Source organism: Seriola dumerili, unplaced genomic scaffold (genome assembly GCF_002260705.1).
Source record: "Seriola dumerili isolate Sdu_G_001 unplaced genomic scaffold, Sdu_1.0 BDQW01000025.1, whole genome shotgun sequence".
In the NCBI taxonomy this organism is placed as follows: domain Eukaryota; kingdom Metazoa; phylum Chordata; class Actinopteri; order Carangiformes; family Carangidae; genus Seriola; species Seriola dumerili.
The window spans coordinates 11,443,367-11,460,499 of NW_019174280.1; the positions used below are offsets into that span (position 1 = coordinate 11,443,367).

At 40.1% G+C, this 17,133-nt stretch overlaps 2 protein-coding genes across 4 annotated transcripts; both read left to right on the forward strand.

Moving 5' to 3' along the window:
• The first annotated feature begins 1,200 nt into the window (after positions 1–1,200).
• Positions 1,201–7,727, forward strand: lca5 (LCA5, lebercilin). 2 transcript variants are annotated; one of them, XM_022770279.1, is made up of 9 exons: positions 1,201–1,289; positions 2,510–2,925; positions 3,335–3,576; positions 3,713–4,018; positions 4,351–4,488; positions 4,611–4,707; positions 5,026–5,162; positions 5,275–5,452; positions 5,571–7,727. In XM_022770279.1, exons 1-9 carry the CDS (start codon positions 1,285–1,287, stop codon positions 6,479–6,481), a joined length of 2,430 nt encoding a protein of 809 aa, XP_022626000.1. In that variant the 5' UTR covers positions 1,201–1,284; the 3' UTR covers positions 6,482–7,727. The 2 variants fall into 2 exon arrangements, with proteins under 2 accessions (XP_022626000.1, XP_022626001.1); XM_022770280.1 differs by lacking the exon at positions 1,201–1,289 and adding an exon at positions 2,385–2,410.
• Positions 7,728–7,999: 272 nt separating this feature from the next.
• fam167a (family with sequence similarity 167 member A) lies at positions 8,000–14,045 on the forward strand. Of its 2 annotated transcripts, none has more exons than XM_022768809.1 (3): positions 8,000–8,121; positions 11,072–11,444; positions 12,656–14,045. In XM_022768809.1, the coding sequence occupies exons 2-3, from the start codon at positions 11,079–11,081 to the stop codon at positions 12,917–12,919; spliced, it is 630 nt and encodes a 209-aa protein (XP_022624530.1). In that variant the 5' UTR covers positions 8,000–8,121; positions 11,072–11,078; the 3' UTR covers positions 12,920–14,045. The 2 variants fall into 2 exon arrangements, with proteins under 2 accessions (XP_022624530.1, XP_022624537.1); XM_022768816.1 differs by having other exon boundaries at positions 11,103–11,444.
• Positions 14,046–17,133: the final 3,088 nt, after the last annotated feature.

Sequence of the window (17,133 nt, forward strand, 5' to 3'; positions counted from 1 at the left end):
AGTGTATTCTTCATAGAACCAACATCAGACGTACATATCTAGAAATATGCTGTTCTGACAGACTGAGTGCATGCACACATGATGTGTCCTGAAAACTTTACCACAATTGAAATATGGATTGCACACTATGGGTAAGAAATCATATCAGCATCTGTGATTTTATTTTATTTTTTGAGTTTCTATTATATTTCAGGATAGGAGCGAATTAATGACATACAAAGTAAGTATGTAACATAATGCATGTATAAACCACTGTAAACCACTTTTTATAACCACTGTATATAAAAAGGTTTTTTTAAAAAAAACATTTAGCTATGTATGTCACAACACGTACTACAGCGCCACTCGGGTGGAAGAATGTAATTTCAGGAAGTGCTGCGGTTGCCATGGTGCGGCGTCAGCGGCTGGACTGGAGCAAAGCTCAAGGCGTGGACTGAAAACAAAAAATAGTATCTGGACGCCCCTGACTGGCAGGATTACTCCGTGCTGCTGCTTCATTTTGGATAATTACAGATCGGCGCATTTTTAAAAGGACAGTCATGATCGTTGCCAAAAAGGGCGGATGGCTATGCCTACTTATATCTAACGGTACTTAAGCTTGCTAAAGTTCATGCTAGTTAGCTTGCTAACAGTTAAAGCTATGTAGCTCACGTTAGCCAATCGAGTCCGAACACGAAGCTCTCTATTGCTACAAAGTTAAACAAAAAGCAAACAACGCCAGCAAGATTTTTGTAAAGTAAACGCGGAAACGGACAGGTTAGTGCCAGCAGACTCTGAACGGTAACGCTAAAACACATCCCACCTGTTGATGGTAGTTGTTTGTTGCCATCTTAGCATTAGTTTGCATAAGCTCACCCAGCACTGTTAGCTTTGTAGAACCAATTAAACGCTAACATTTTCTAATGTCTGTACGCCGAAATGCTTTTGGCATGGTCTCCCACTTTTTTCTTCTATTTACATCTATTTGATAATGCTGCATGTGAGTAGAGGGCCCGTAGATGTGTCGTTGGCTTCAGGTGCTACATTGTGTTGCTTTTGCTTAGCAGGTAGTCTGACAACAGTAGCAATGCACCTGTCAACAGCAGACGGCCTACATTAATCCAATCTGTCACGTCAGGTACAGCTACTACTACCGCTGTAGTAAGCTCTTAGTAACAAGCATCTGTTGGTTTTCAGTAGGCGGCTGCAGAGAGTTTCTCAGCTAACCGAAGGGAGTTACCAGGAACCTGGAGACAATCAGACATTATCATGATTAAGACGACAGCGGTGACTGGGATATGATGTATGTGGTGAGTGTTAAAATACTCAGATAGTTATATCTATTAAACAGGCAGATTTTCCTTTAGGCAAGGTTTTATGTAATATTAATCAGGGTAATTATTTCAATCCAATCAGGTAGTTCATATTGAAAATAAAATGTTTCATATGAGTAAAATATTTTTTTTACTGTCAAAATGTTTTTAATCATCAAAAATCAAAGTTTGAATGATTATTATAAAGGCGAAATGTATCATGTAAAAAAATGCAAGTAAAAAGCAAGTATCCTTTAACAAACTATATAACAAAGCTTAACATTGTTTTCAGAAACGGGTTTGTATCGGTTATGAGACCTCTCTGTCCTGCTTGACCTACAATGCTGCTCTTCTCTATGGTAATGCGGCTGTGTGTACTGTTGTTGCCATTGATACTTGCCCATCAAGTGATTCTATTATTGTCCAGTAGATGAAAGGGCCAGATGACTGTATGACCTTTACATCCCATTGACACAAATACGAAGGAGCATACTCCTTCCACAGTATTAAGTATGAATCATATGTTTATTCTTCAAATTCATTAAGGTTGTGTGGTCTCTTACAGTAAAAATAGACTGACTTAGAAAAAAAATAGAAAAAAGTTTTTTTTCACATAAGATATATACAGAAAGAAGACATAAAATATATACAGTATGGGGCACACAAAATATTCAATATGCAACATAATATCTACAATCAACACAATGGGAATATAAGTTACTTCTACTTCTACTTATTTTTATCAGTCATCATTTTCTTATTTTTTCTGTATCCTGTGAATATGTGTGTACATGTGCATCTTATTGCAGTGAGAAATAATATTCTGGCTGTTTTAATAAGCCATTAGGGCAGACAGGGGGCAGGCTGGTATTTAGTATGAAGCAACAGTGGTGTGGAATAGTGATATCATACAACATTCAGCCTCATGGAAAATTCCACCTCATGTGTATTGTCGCTTAGTGACCAAGATACACAATACGGAAAAGCTGAGAGAAACCAGTTAGCCTAGCTTCTTATTACTGTTCTGGTTGACTTTTGAGAATGTTTTTCTGGGTTGTTCAGTACAAATGCTGATATCAGTTTATCAGAGTACTTTTACTGTAAGCCTGTTAAATCAGGTAAGGTACATCTTGTACAAGTAGGCAGAAAATATAATACAGTATTATTCAATGTCTGATTTGTTTCTTTTCCACTTTCTGTGTTTAATTTCAACACAGCATTTCTTCTAAAAGTGACAACATGGAATCTGAAAATGCCACTGACCTGTATGAAGACAACCGGGATGTTGATCTAAGTCGCCAGTCCCTCCAGAGTAACAAGAAAGATTCCCGAGCGTCATCCTTCCAAAAAGATAAAAAGAACTTCAGGGACAAGATCCAGGATGATGATGAAAAAGACAGCAATGTTGAGAGTAGATCAAAAACCAGAACCTGGCATTCAGACCCTGATCGGGATCAGATATCAGATGGAGAGGGACGGAGGAGTAGTGGGTCATTTTACTCAGAGGACTATGAGAATGAGTCTCTGTCAGAGCGTTCGCTGTCACCATACTCCCAGTCCCGGACTCCATCCCCTGCTCCTCAAAGAGGAGTGCGGGCAAAGAAGATTTCTGGCAGCCCCCTCTACAAGACAGGTATGTAAAGCAATGAGGTGTTCGAGTTTGGACTGATAAATGAATGAAACTTAATCCCTATCGGTTAAATTTTCTTTACTGTCCAGGTGATGGCAGTGTAAGGCAGATATTAACATGGTGATTTATATAGAGGGAAAAAAACCTCTTATGAGGATACGATTTTTACAAGCAGTTTTCACTCTATACTCACAAATAACTGTTATATTCCTGAAGTTCCATTTGAATATTGTAAAAGTTCTTACCAGCAGCTTTGCTGGGCTAATATTTTCTATGTAGTGTCAACCTTAACTTATATTCACCATTCAATTGGAATGCACTTAATGTCAATGTGTTTCAGTAATGGCTTGTAAAAGTAAGTGTTGATTGACTTTTAAATTATTTCTACATCATGCATGTTTCTGTCTTGTAGGTGGTGTGGGGCGCCACGGTGTGTCCCGCCCACAGCGTCTAGGTGGCCAACCTCTGATCCAGCAGCATCGCAGGGGAGTGCGGGCACAAAGCAAGGAGTCCACACCTCCTAAAGACCTGGACCTTGTGACCAAGCGGATGCTTTCGGCCCGCCTGCTTAAGATCAATGAATTGCGTAACGCTCTTGCTGAGCTGCAACAGCGCACTGATGAGCTGCAGAGGGAAAACCGAATTCTCAGACAGGTAGGCCTAACCCTCTAATTTGATTGGGGTTGAATATATGGGACCTGGAATGGTATTTGTTTTCTTTTTTTGCTTACTCTTCACCTTTGACACCTGGTGCATCCTCAAATGGAACGTGTTCTTTTCCACGCTTCAGCTTCAGGTTCGTCAAGAGAAAGCCCTGCAGCGCTACGATGACACCGAAAGTGAGATTTCTCAGCTGCTGTCCCGCCACTCCAACGAGACCCACGTGCTGCGCGAACGGGTCAGGCGCACTCAGGAGCGGGAACGGGCAGCTGAGCGGCGGATGAAGGACAGCGAGGAGCAGCTCCAGAGGAGTCAGGTGACCATCGCTCGGCTGAAGAAGCTGGTCGACCAGCGAGAGTTAGGAGCCAGGGATGAGCTGAACCGCAGGCTGGAAGAAGAGAAGGCACGGGCTCAAGAGGCAGAACGTAAGATTAAGGTAAATTTATCAAGGAGTTCATTTAAATACCTAGTTATTTATTGATAAAGCTGAGCTCTGCAAATGTTTTACTTTTGTGTCCCTCTGAATTTGAGAATTTAATGTTTAGTTTTTACTACATTTTTGAATGAATAATGCACGTTATTGGCTATTGCATTCAAGACATTGAATACAACAAGCCAGTAAACACTGCCACAAGAGGAGCGTAGGCAGTTTCAGATTTGACAGAATTTGCCCTACTGTTGATTTATTTCTGAACATCAGTTTCACCGTGTCTTCTTGAGATGTAGAGATTTGACTTAGTGCATTTGTGCAACTGTGTATATCTGAAGGAGCTGGAGCGTAGCATGGAGCTGAGCAACAGTAGTTACCAGAGGCAGTTGGCTGCAGAGAGGAAGAAGACCATCAGTGCCCAGGAGGAGATCAGGACCCTGCAGGAGGAGCTGGAAAGACTGACAAGTAAACTTAAGGTGCATACACACAAAAACATACTTCAAATAGCCACTGAAACAAATTGTCTTCCTTTTATGACTGTGCATTAAGAGCAGCTTGGTCCATGTATAACATTTTGGTTATTTTTGTTTTCTTGTAGGAGAAGGAGAGAGAACTAGATACCAAGAACATTTATGCCAACCGCATGGTGAAAGCCTCAACAAGAAAAGATACTGACAGTTGCGCAAAGCGGAAAGGTAGGACTTAACTGTTGGGTTCTGTCTATTTATCACAAAACCTAGTAATGCTTTTATTGCTTCTATGGTCATGGAAGACGTGGAACAGTCAAAAGAAATTTTGTGTTTACCAAGCCTGTTACTGTCCATGTTCGTGCAGATTTCAATGGGCCTCAAGGAAAATTTGTTAATCTAAAAACTTTTATCACTCAGAGTTTATCAACAAAAAATGACAAACATAGATGCTAATAAATATTAGTGCTCTTTATCAAGGCATGATGAGGAATAGGTTTAGCAAAATTGGCTCTGACATATACTCTGCTTTTATTTGACATATAGTCCCCAGCAGGAACAGCACCAAGGCAGTGCAGACTGAAGACAGGGGATCTAGTCTTGATTTCCCCACGCCTCCCCCCGCCATCACTGATGCCAATGATTACAGTGAACAGGGACCCGATGAATACCTATCACTCAAGGTAAAGTGTCTTCCACTCACCTTTCCCTCTAACCACATTTCATCTTCTGCTTTACTACACAGTTTACCACATTTATTTATCATTCACCTGCTGTAACTCTTTCCCTCGACAGGAGCTTGACAGAGTGGACAGACAGGTGGAGACAGAAGACAGGCATCCGAATTGGGAACAGCAGAAGATGAGAGACAGGGAAAAAGAAAGAGACAAGGAGAAAGAGCAGGAGAAGGACAAACGGCAACTCAACCAGGAGCTGAATATGCTTGAAGAGAAGGCAAAGAGAATAAGAGACGGTAAAGACAAAAGTATACGTACACATACTTAAATACTACTTAATTGCATGAATTAGTAAAAAGCATGAGAAAGCAAGAGTGATTACTTTTACCTAAAGGTAACACACCTTGTCCACAGGCTGGGAGAAAGAAGACAGAAAGAAGGCAAGTTCCCTGTTTAACCAGAAGGAGGAAGAGAACAACAGGAAGCGTGGTCATGTCCAGGAGGAGGTTGACAAGTGGAACCAGGAGGCTCTGGCCAATCAGCAAGTAGCAGAAGAAGCATTTCACAAAAAAGAGCAACTGCTGGCTAAGATGCGTGAAATAGATCGCCAAAACCAGGGAGCTCTGGACTCCATGTTTGCTGCTTCGAGTTCTTCTGAATCCATTAAGAGTACCAGTGACCATTCTTCTCCTCGTCCTCCTGAGCAGAGGAACCATACCTCTTCAATTTTCAGCCTCACAGAATCTGAGGTGTTGGCCAGTTTGCGTGCTGGTGCTGGAAGCAGAGAAGGTGGAAGGAGAAGACCAGGCGTAGAGGGTGGAGCAGTTACAACAGGAATGGGGAGAAGAGCAATACGCACCCAAATCTCCAGTGATGACTTGGCGTTTGGAAGCTATGCGCCTTCTTTTGGACTTTCAGCTTCCCGGGGATCTTCTGGTTTCCCTCCACCTCCACCCAAAGAGGATAGGGACTCTGCATTAGAAGCAATAGGTGTTTTTAGTCTCAAAGGGGTGGAGACAGAAAAAGAAAAGGACATGGAAAAAGGAATAGGGAAGGACAGGAAGTCTAGCCTCATGCAGCAGCTATTCGGTGCCCTGGCCACAACAGCTGGTGACTGTGTGGGCACCTCCAATACAATGGAGGTCCTCAGTAGTCCTCCAAATACCAATGGAGTACGTTCAAGAAGGGACGGACTGTTCAGCTTCAGCTCAGGGTCTTCCACTCCTCCAGCATCCTCTTTAAGCACCCTACATGTAGCAGATAGCAGACCTGCCATCCGTGCCATCACCTCATTTGATGATGACATAGAGGAACTGACTTTATGAAAGCAATTTGGACCAGAGGTACTCAGTCTCATAGTACGTAATCACATCTGTCAGCTAAAAAATTAGACACCATGGGATGATTTCCAAACTATAAGAAATTAAGTGAAAAACCTGGTCTATAAATGTTGAACACTATTGACATCCCAATAAAAAAATTCGCCATTATAACAATACCAAAGGTAGTAACTGTCTGCAAAGTATCTAAAATACTATTTGACTATATAAATGAGAAACAATTTAGCCTGTGTGACTGTCTTTAATGTTTCATCATGTAGAAAATGTAATTGAATGTGGTTTTCAAGCATTCAGGTGACTGTACAGAAATTTTTGACCCTTGGATTTGTTTTAATACTAGTTGCACTTTTTATGACTTTTATTTGTTGCATTTGTTAAATCTGAAGACATGTTTCACTGGTTGCAGTCCAGATTTCCAATCAGAATTTGACTGGTAGTTGATGTGAGCAACACAAAGTCTGCAAAGCTGCAAGACAAAGTGTCCCCGCACCTAGAACATTTGTCCAATAAACACAGAGACCCGACACACAAGCAATACAGACACACTGAAACTGGATGCAAATCACATTTACATTTCACATTTTAGTGCTTTGCCATATTTTGTAGTAATAAAAGATAGGTTGCAGTTATAATTCGTTGGTCAGGGATCCTGGATATTTTTTTTGTATCTTACTTGAGCAAAATTTATTCCATAAAATTTGGTAATCCTTTAAATCTTTTATAGTCCATGCCAAAAGAATTTACCACTGAGTGAAATGACAATCATTCTATTTGTAGACTGATTCCTGAATGAATCACCAGCACTAAGATATTGAGTGTTTGCCACTAAAGATTCAGACCCACTAACACCAGCTCACTTGTCCCTCCTTAAACAGTGAATACCTATAATTCCTGGCATGTTTCAGGGCCCTTATCCCCTGCACTGATATGTCTCCTGATGGCTGCACTACACTGACCCGACAATCAGTACTAAAACAAACCACCAGTGGCTGTAAGAGAAGCTACCTGTTGAGATTCAACTGTATTGAACAAAATAGACAAAATTTTTATCTCTATTTATTTAGTTATGTTGTATTCACAGAACTTACATTCCAAAATGAAAAAATCTTTGTAGAATCGTTCAGCAGCTCTTACCACACTAAATCAGTATATTCTTCCGGATATCTCATTTTTACACGTTTGAGGAGCTCTTTGTATTTATTCTTTCCAAATTTAATATAGTCATTTTCGTAAGGGAAATATGTAACCAATGAAAAATTTCTGGTTAATATTTTGTACTTATCCAATTGTATTGTTTTTTAAAGTTGTATTTGTTGTATTTTGTTGAATGAAAATAAATTATAGTAAGAGTGAAACTGTTGCCTGCCGGTTATCAGACTGTGGCGCACTTGCAGTAATATTCATGCGGCGGGAAGTCTGATAGGGATTCCTGGGACGTCTCCAAGCAACCAGAACCTGACGCAACGTTCCCGCCCCTCCTCCGGTAGCTGTCTGCTCAAAAACAAGTGGACCGTGGAGCTGTGGAGGGGATAATATCAGAGAGAGAGAGAGAGAGCTGGAGATGGTCTTTCCTGATTCAGGGAGTCTGAGTACAAGTTGAACCGCTGCTGGGAGATTCCTACCAGGTAAATCAGCCTTACGCAGTTTGTGTTGGTGTGTTTCAGATGTTGCCGGTGGGTTACTCACCATACAGCAAGGCTTCTAGCTAGAGGAGGCTGGAGTGAATGAGTGCTCACGTGTAGAATATGTGGAAGTAGCATCACCCGGTTTAAGTAACTTAAACATTTCAGTCTTTTTTTTTTTAAATCTTAAAGTTTTTACAGAAATTACTTTAAGCTATTTAAAGAACCACGTTATTGTGGTGAGATGAAATAGAATGGGCAGCTTGAAATTAGGTTGTTATTACTAAACCTGGACTCAACTTTATATAACGACATTCCCCCTTTATGAGCTAAACTGAGACTAAAACAACCTCAAGTGAATTATTTAAGAAAATAAGGTTTTAGTTGTATTGTATCCAGCTGTTGATGTTATTTCCCACCATTTCTCCTTACTAAATGCTTACTGTGTGTTTGTGTGCATGTGTTATGCATGACTGCAACCCATCCCACATAATTAAACAAACATCAAATTTCAGGTTGTATAAACCCTGTTTAACTGAAGGAATGATGGCAGACAGGAGGAATTATGTTTGATGCTCACAGCAGGTTCACAATGATACTGTAACAACTGTCTGTGAATGTGCCAGTTCTTTAAATTCATCCCTCCTTTTCTGAATACAATAAGAAAAGAACACCTGTTGATACTTATAGCCAACAAGGTTTTCTCTCTCCCTCTGTTGTGATTGGTGTAGCCTGTAAATGTGGTACTGTGTGAACTTAAGACTGCTTTATTAAGTTTCTGTTGCCATAATGAAGGAATCCAATGTGCCACAGTAATGTGGTGTTTACCTTTATGAATGGCTTTTGTGTTAACATAGACTTTTCATCTCTTTGAGCTAACCCATGATACTGCTAATGATTTCTATGGATAATGCTCTTACTCTCTTGTACTGTATATCAACACTGCAGATTGAAATTCAGTACCTCTGAATGGGAATGACTCAGAGGCAGGTTATGTTATAGATTGGAGAGATACACACTAAAGCCTGATTAGTTACCCCGAGGTCACATTTGTTGTCTGCATTTTCCAGATAGGAGAGCCAGACTTCCTAAGCTCTTCAGCCAGATGAGGTTTTGGCATTTCATGTTCCAACACCGCAAAAATAAATTTTATTGGTGTGGCAACACTGCAGCTGGATGTTGCCGAGCAATCAAATTCTGCAGCCTTGAAACCATAGGAATGTATGGGTGATGCTCTGCGATTTGGATGCCAGTTAGGACATTTGGATAATGGGGATAAATAATCATTTTAGATTAGTCAGCGTGTGCGTTTGCCCCAGGCTGCATTTGACATTCAGGATGTAAACTTTGTGTCCCTTGAGATGAAGATTTCCTGCTGGTCTATTGAAAAGTGGCTGGGTTCACCAAAGGTGCCTCTTAAATGATCAAGCAGCCAAAGAGAGGCTGGTTTACTGTTATGATTTGAAACCCTTTATTTCTTCATAACTGTGATCATAGCGCGTTGTGTAATATTTGCTTACACACACTTTTCCCCATCTTTCTAAACCTCTTAGCTCTGCTGTTTCCTTTTACAATCTGAATCACTTCCTCACTGTACATACATGGTCTTTACAGACTCTTTAAAAATGCATGTGGCATGGATTTTCCTTATCCTTTATTTGTGTCCTGTAACAATGTGGTCTCCAGAGACACACTGATTCCTGTAGAAAATAAGGAGAGGATCCATTCCTGCACATTCATAAGTCAGCTACTATGCACACAGTCAGAGGTCTATTTTACCTTGCAAAACAGCCAAGCCTATCATTAGATACAAGGGCAATGACTTCACTGCTGGTGTGCTGTACCCATTATGGAATAACTGAGTGCTAACCACTTACTGAGTGCTTGAGGACTTTGTAAGAAGACACTGGGCAGAAAGTCTGCTTTTGCTGCCGCTTTTTTAAGTGTGTGTTTGCTATATCATTTAAGGGGCTGCATTAAAGATTTAGTTTGTGACTATTTCCTGAGTTAGTCTTGCTTCTGGGCCTCCAGACTCACCCCAGTGTTTCTAAAATGGTCACCCCTTAAAAATGTAATGTAACTTTTTTGCCATGTGAGCAGCCTGACTTTTCCTTCCGTGCCATGAGGTTGATATTATTGGTTTTAAGTTAAATATCTTCATAAATATTGGATGGATTGCCTTGAAATTTGGTGCTTAGGTGACAAAATCCATGTCATATAATGTGCTTTTCCTTAAAAAAAAAAAGAACTACAACAAACAACTAACTCTACCCATGTGGAGTTGTTAAATATGCCCACAATGATCAGAGTCCATTAAAATTATATTTGAAGCATCAGTGCAACATATGTTTTGAGCTGTAAATAGAAGGGTTTCTGTAAAGGAGCAAGTCTACCAGCCACTGTGCCCCGCTGTTGTTGCTATGGTGACGATTTGTTCCTGTTAAATGAAAATCTTCGAGGTGTGTTCCCTCAATGTGCTTCTCCATTAATATTTGACATGCAAGAAGCCAAATGCTCGATCTACATCAGTTTACAGCATTACAGTAGAAGGTGAACAAACTTTCAATATAATCCCCATTCACTCTTATGTTATACAACTGTTATAGAACTGAGCCTGTCATGCCAAAGTTGAGGTGCAGCCTTCTTGACAGATGTCATATCACTTGTGTCGCTTGTCATTTGGAAATGGTTGTCAGTGGTATTGTCAGCAAATGTTTCATAACTTGCTTCTTCTCTCCTCTGCAGTTTTTAAGATTATCTGCCTCTGAAACACTGATGGATCCATTAAAAATCCTTAAAGATTGACTTGCCTGGCAAATAGCAGATAAAATAGATGCAAGGACAAAAAGTCACAACAATTGTTATTTGGAACAAGAGAGAGGCCCCCAATGAAGAGCAGATGTCTTTCTTTTTTATTTTGACACATTTTTGAGGAGCTTCTTGTATTCAGCAGATTTACGATGGACGCCCCCTCGTCTCCTCAGATCATGGTTGACAGGGTCGGTGTCTCAGACCAAGCAGAATGTGGGGAAGATGTGGATTTGCCTACAGATGACCATCTCGTGACCTTGAAGGCCTTGGCAGAGAAATTAAGACTGGAGACCCGGAGGCCTTCTTACCTGGAGTGGAAAGCCCGGCTTGAGGCAGAAAGCTTCAGAGAGTCAGGAACTGGAAAATGCCCGATTCAAATGGAGCCTGAAAGGAAACTAGTCGCACCCAGGGAGGCTGTCGTCAACTCTGATGTGATTCAGTGCAAGTTGCCATCAGGTGTGCTGAAAGGATTTGGGAATATCGATGAGGCTCTGAGCTGGCTCAGGAGGGAACTGGTGAGACATTGCTACTTTACAATGTACAAATTTGTCATTGATTTTCCCACTTATTTGTTTAGATTGCACATTTCAGAAAGTATTGTTGGACACTTCAAGATTCAAATACACATTATTTCACATTTTGAAGAAAAAATACTTGCGGTTAAAGGCCAGAGACAAAACTGAGATAACTTCATGCCACTTAGCCAATTAGAATTTAACAATTCACACAATTACCGTCCAGAAGAATCCAGTCAAATTAGTGAGTGGCATTGATTGGGTCTCAGGCAGTGGCATCTGACATTTCTTACACACAGTTTTTGCAATTCTAATCATTTTACTCTGCTCAATTACACAGCACATTCACCCACGCTTCATAAGCCTGGACTGAGCACGCAAAGAGGCACTGACAGAAGCAGACTCAAACTCGCACAGTATGTGGCCACAAACATTTTGCACAAAGACAGTGGACACAAAGAGATAAAATTGAGAGAGCTTATGTTGAGCAACTTGTTTATGGATGTCCCACTGTGAGTTTTCTTTTTAGATTTTATCACACAATAAGGACTGAAAGCATGGACCTTCAGCGAATCTAAACCATGTGAACTATGGATAATCTGTTGTTTGATAGTGTTGAAACATACTGAGTAATAAAAACGGTTAAACATATAACTAAAATTATGTTTAGAGCAATAGTTTGATATTTTGTGAAATATGCCCAATCGCATGAGGTGGGAAGTTCGATACCGCCCATTTCTGTGTGCTCAATATCAAACTACAGCAGGAGACAGTTAGCTTAGTAAAAAAAAAAAAAAAAGTGCCTCCCAGTAACTCCAAAAATCACTAACATTTCCTGTAAAAGTGTTTGTTTTAGGGCTGTCTCTTATTTTAATTATCAGTTAATCTGCCAGTTATTTTCTTTGATTAACCATCTTGTCTGTAAAATGTTTGTTCTTTTGTCCAATCAACATTCAAAACCCAAAGGTATTTGGTTTGCTATCATACATGACATGTAAAAGAAAAGATATAACTAAACCATCTCCATGACAACTGAGAAAAAAGAATTGCTATTCAAAAGCATAGCGACATTTTCGGTGGTATTTTTACTTGATTACAACATTTAATCTTTAAAATTCTAGTTGATGAACTGACTCATTAATTAATTAACAGGTGGTTTGAGCACATGTTTCCATCTTTGTGTCCCTTCATCTCTGTCTTGTTTTCTGCAGACCGACATGCGCTTGCAAGACCAGCAGCTGGCGAGGCAGCTCATGCGGCTCCGCAGTGACATCAACAAGCTGAAGATTGAGCAGACGTGCCACCTGCATCGCAGGATGCTCAACGACGCTACCTTTGGCCTGGAGGAGCGGGATGAGCTGTCAGACCTGCTGTGTGAATGCCCGGTGACCCCGGGCCTCGGCCTCTCTGCCCCGCTGAGACTCATTGGTGTCACAAAGATGAACATTAATTCTCGCCGGTTCTCGCTATGCTAGTGGGTCCTGAGACCTGAATACAAAACAGCTTGTCTACACGCCAGCCTTGGCCATATATTAGTGATGAAATCCTTTGTGCATTTAGGGCTTGACCACGTTGTTGTGAGGCCCTATAATCAAAGAGAGAGATTTAGGTAATGCATATAATTTAGAAGAAGAGTTTGACTGTAGTAATTACATATATAATGTTCATGCCACTAAACCTTACACGGCAGCTATATACAGCAACCTTTCTGTCTTAAAACCGCAGCTGATTTTAGACCTTTAAGGCCATCATGACCTGAAGCACAAAACTAGTTTTTAAACTGACTGAGTCACTAGTTAGTGACTGAAGTAAATCACTTTCAAGCTTATTAATATTGTTACCACTTACCTTATACTGGGGTTAAACTGGGGTTCTCATGATTTCTGTCTACAAGCCAAGATTTATCAAGCAGAGGCCGAATATTTAACCATTACTGCATACAGACCTCTGTATGATGCTTTCAGTGACAGTTTACTTTATGGAAATGTTTAGTGCTTTTAAAAAAGATGCCTTAATGTTGATTAGAATGCATATTTTATTTAGCAAGTAGTAATATCAATTTAGGGAGTATAGTTTTTTTGTAGAATATGGAAATGATTTATTCTTTACAATGGTTGTCAAGTTGAACTAGTTTTCCTTTCGGTTGGAGTTGGCCCTTTTCTCTTACGGTTGAACTCCAGCCAGGAAGTAACCATTTGAGATTGCATTGTCTGTTTGAATAAAAAACATGTTGTAGTTTCATGGATAAAGATTGAATTATAACCCACTGTACCCAATGACACAATTAGATGGCTCTTGTTAAAACTCTGTTGGCTAGTTCTCTGGTTACTGTATAAATTGATTTAACATTGTATATATATATATATATACTCTGGGTTTGGGGGGCTTGCATTTGAAATGTGAGCATATGATATTCAGGTCAGCTATTTCCTGCCTATCTCTCTCTCATTGCAAAATAAAAAAAATAAAAAAAACTATTTACCCAATGCACAGACCATGCACTAGGGAAATGAGTTTCAGGGTTTGAGATGCCTTTCCCTGTGGCCCAGATATGCTATAATATGTTCTGAACAAAATCACAAACACACCCCAACATCTAATTTTGTTTACAACATCTTATGTCAACCTTTGAAATGAGGACTGACGTGTGTTACTGCTCAGGCCATTCCAACATTATATGATCAACTTTCTGTACCGACACAATACTTGGCCTTTGGCACAGTGTGCACCGTCCCGGGAGCAGTGGGCACAACGCCACCTGGCAAGAAAACAACTGCTATGTCGACTTGATCTAGTGTTAATAAGCCTATAATCAAATGCAACATGCCTTAAAACTGGTTTGGTAAAATATAATACCCTTAATGAGTCATTGTCAGTGCTAACATCTTTTCACAAATGTACTGAAAGTAAATAATAAATCAAGAGACCGGATGTATTACTTTTTCAGCCTTTAATTTGCTGTCATCAGAACAAAATCTCACCAATGACTCTTGATTTTAACTTTTGGCCAGAAAGTGTTGAACTATTCCTCTAAGCTTTGGAACATGACATGAATTGTCATCCCACCTCCTTTCTTCAAATTAGCCTCAGTCGTTTTTGCGCTAATTCCTTTGTTCTGCAAATACTTGTCATTTGTGCATACTGTGCAAGAACTTGTGTCAACAGTTGGGACCAGCTCCTGGCTCCCAGAGCTTTGGGTACATGTGAAGACATGAGCATCGAGGTCATGAGTTTTTGCATGTGAGTGTCAGTGTACCCCATTCGCTGATCCCTGTGTCCTAGAGAGCCTCAAGTGGCATGTAATGAATGACTTTGTTGAGCCCGAGATTTTCATGCATGAGCTCCAGCTTTATGTGGGCTTATCACCGCTGAAAGCCACAACTCCTTTTGACTGAAAGGCTGCCAAAGGGGCCATCACATACATTTTCTAACAAGCTGCTGGCGGATCAAGGTGGTTTCATTTCTTATTCCTTTTTGATGACTTTTTTTTTGGGGGGCGATATTCAAACTGTTATAATGAGGTAAATATTGTGCAGCATTTTCTAAATCCAAAAACAGTCTGCTCCAGAGAAAAGGGAAAACAAAAAGGACTTGTTTAGACTCCAGCTCTGCCCAACAGCTGTCCCCGGAGTTTGGCATTTATTAATTTCATGCCTAAACCATCTCATTTGCATAACAAAATTACTTGACAGGCATAAAATCAAGCACTATATCTGCTGTTGAAGCATGAAGACCAGATACTGTATAAAGCGGCAGTCCTGATGCCAAAATTAGGCCACGTTGAGAGTTTAAATAAGCAGTTGGATTCAGATGATTTGGACGTAAGCACTTTCCTCCAGTTTGATTTTTAAATATCTTAAAGAGGGATACCATCAGTTAATTTCTATTTTTAACCGTTTGTCTACCAAGAGCTTTTTTTCTGATGTTCACGCCTGAGAATGTAGGTGCCATTCTGTTCCAGGAATATAACAGATGTGACACCACAGAGAGGCACTTCTCACCATGACTGCGCTGCAAACTCAAGCATGAATGGCTGACAGAAACCTCAGCAAGGTGAACCACAGGGTGAGACTGGCGAGAATCCCAGACTGCAGTATTTGTGGAGGAGTGTCTCGGTACATCTCATCTCAGCAAAGATTTACTGTAAGGATGAGATGGTTAAAGACAAAAACACCACAGTCCAGAGAGGAACACAGACAAAGAGGGTTTAAATGCATTAGTTATGTTATAAGTTAGTCACCATGTTTGGATGTTGACTTAGGTGATGTAATGAAAAAATTTCCTATTCCCTCATTTTTGACAATGCAACAGCTAGAATGTTTCCTGATCACCATTAGTGATTCAGTGGAAAACAGTTAACAAGCAAACACTCATTTTTAATGGAGTGGAAATAAGAGCTGAATCAGACTGTTTTTGTTGGAGAAACAAGGCACACTGCAGACACATGGGGCTTTAAACTTGACCACACAATTAAACCCCTGGAGTGTTGAGCCACTGATTTTGACTGTGTTGGATATTGGAAAATAGATTTATAAAGGTCAGAGGAACACTTGGACCAGCTCCTGGACACATATTAAACATGTCCAGAAGCTAAAAATACCTTCCAAACCATTATGTGGAACATTAATTTGAAGTAAAGCCCCTTGCTTGCAGGTTTCTTTTGATTTTGGATAAGGCAATGTGCCCTGTGTATGATTTGGCCAGCGAGCATAACTTACAGCATGGGTTAATTGTTTTTACACATGTAAAGCTTAAACTTGTATTCAATTATTTTTTAGCCATTTGGGGAAGAGAGACCCTAAAGAGCTCCATAGAACTGACAACTGAGCTGGGTGATGATTCACTGTGGCTCCATCACTACAAGTGACTCCTTTAACATACAAGTAGTCAGGTCATCCAAATCAAATATTAATAGCGCATGGTCGACCAAAACTTGACAGAATCAATTAGCAGAAAGTTAAGGGAGGTTATTTCAGAATGTTTCTACTTGGGCTTTATTCCTATGAAACTCTACCAAAGCTCAAATGAAGTAAATTGTATTAAAAACTGAACATCATCAGCTTTTCTTAAATCATTGTCTCTACTATCCATTTGAGGTTGCCTGTCCAGTGTAGTCACAGACCTCTAGATTTACTCCATTTACCATTATGGCAAAAATCCATTTTCATTCCTGACTACAATCGTCATGTAACTGAAACAAGTAAATAAATGCAACTATCTGATTCATCTTTATGAGGCAAGCTCATGCAAGGTGATACATTTACTGTAGAGGCTCTACAGGGGTTCCAGTCGAAAAGATAATTAGCAACCTCATTATAAAACAGCATGGGAACTTTAAATGAGTTAATTAAACTAACTGATCTATTTAATAATTATGTGCTTCCAATGAGGCATTGTAATGAGTCATTCTGTTTGGGCTAAAATTGTATTAAAATGACAATTTACAGGAGGCCAATTAGGACTCCTCCAAGTACTGTGAGAAAACACACAGAGATCAATTACACTGAGAGCATGTCAAAAACAATCATTTACTCTCCTTCTGTGCCAAAACAATGTAGACACATTGTCACAAACGGGTGCAACTTGATGTGAATAGTCTGTTAGTGTGATGAGAAAGAATCTGTATTTGCACGGTGAGATCATAGGCTTCTGGATTATCTCATCCTTTTGTGTAAAGCAGACAGTGTGT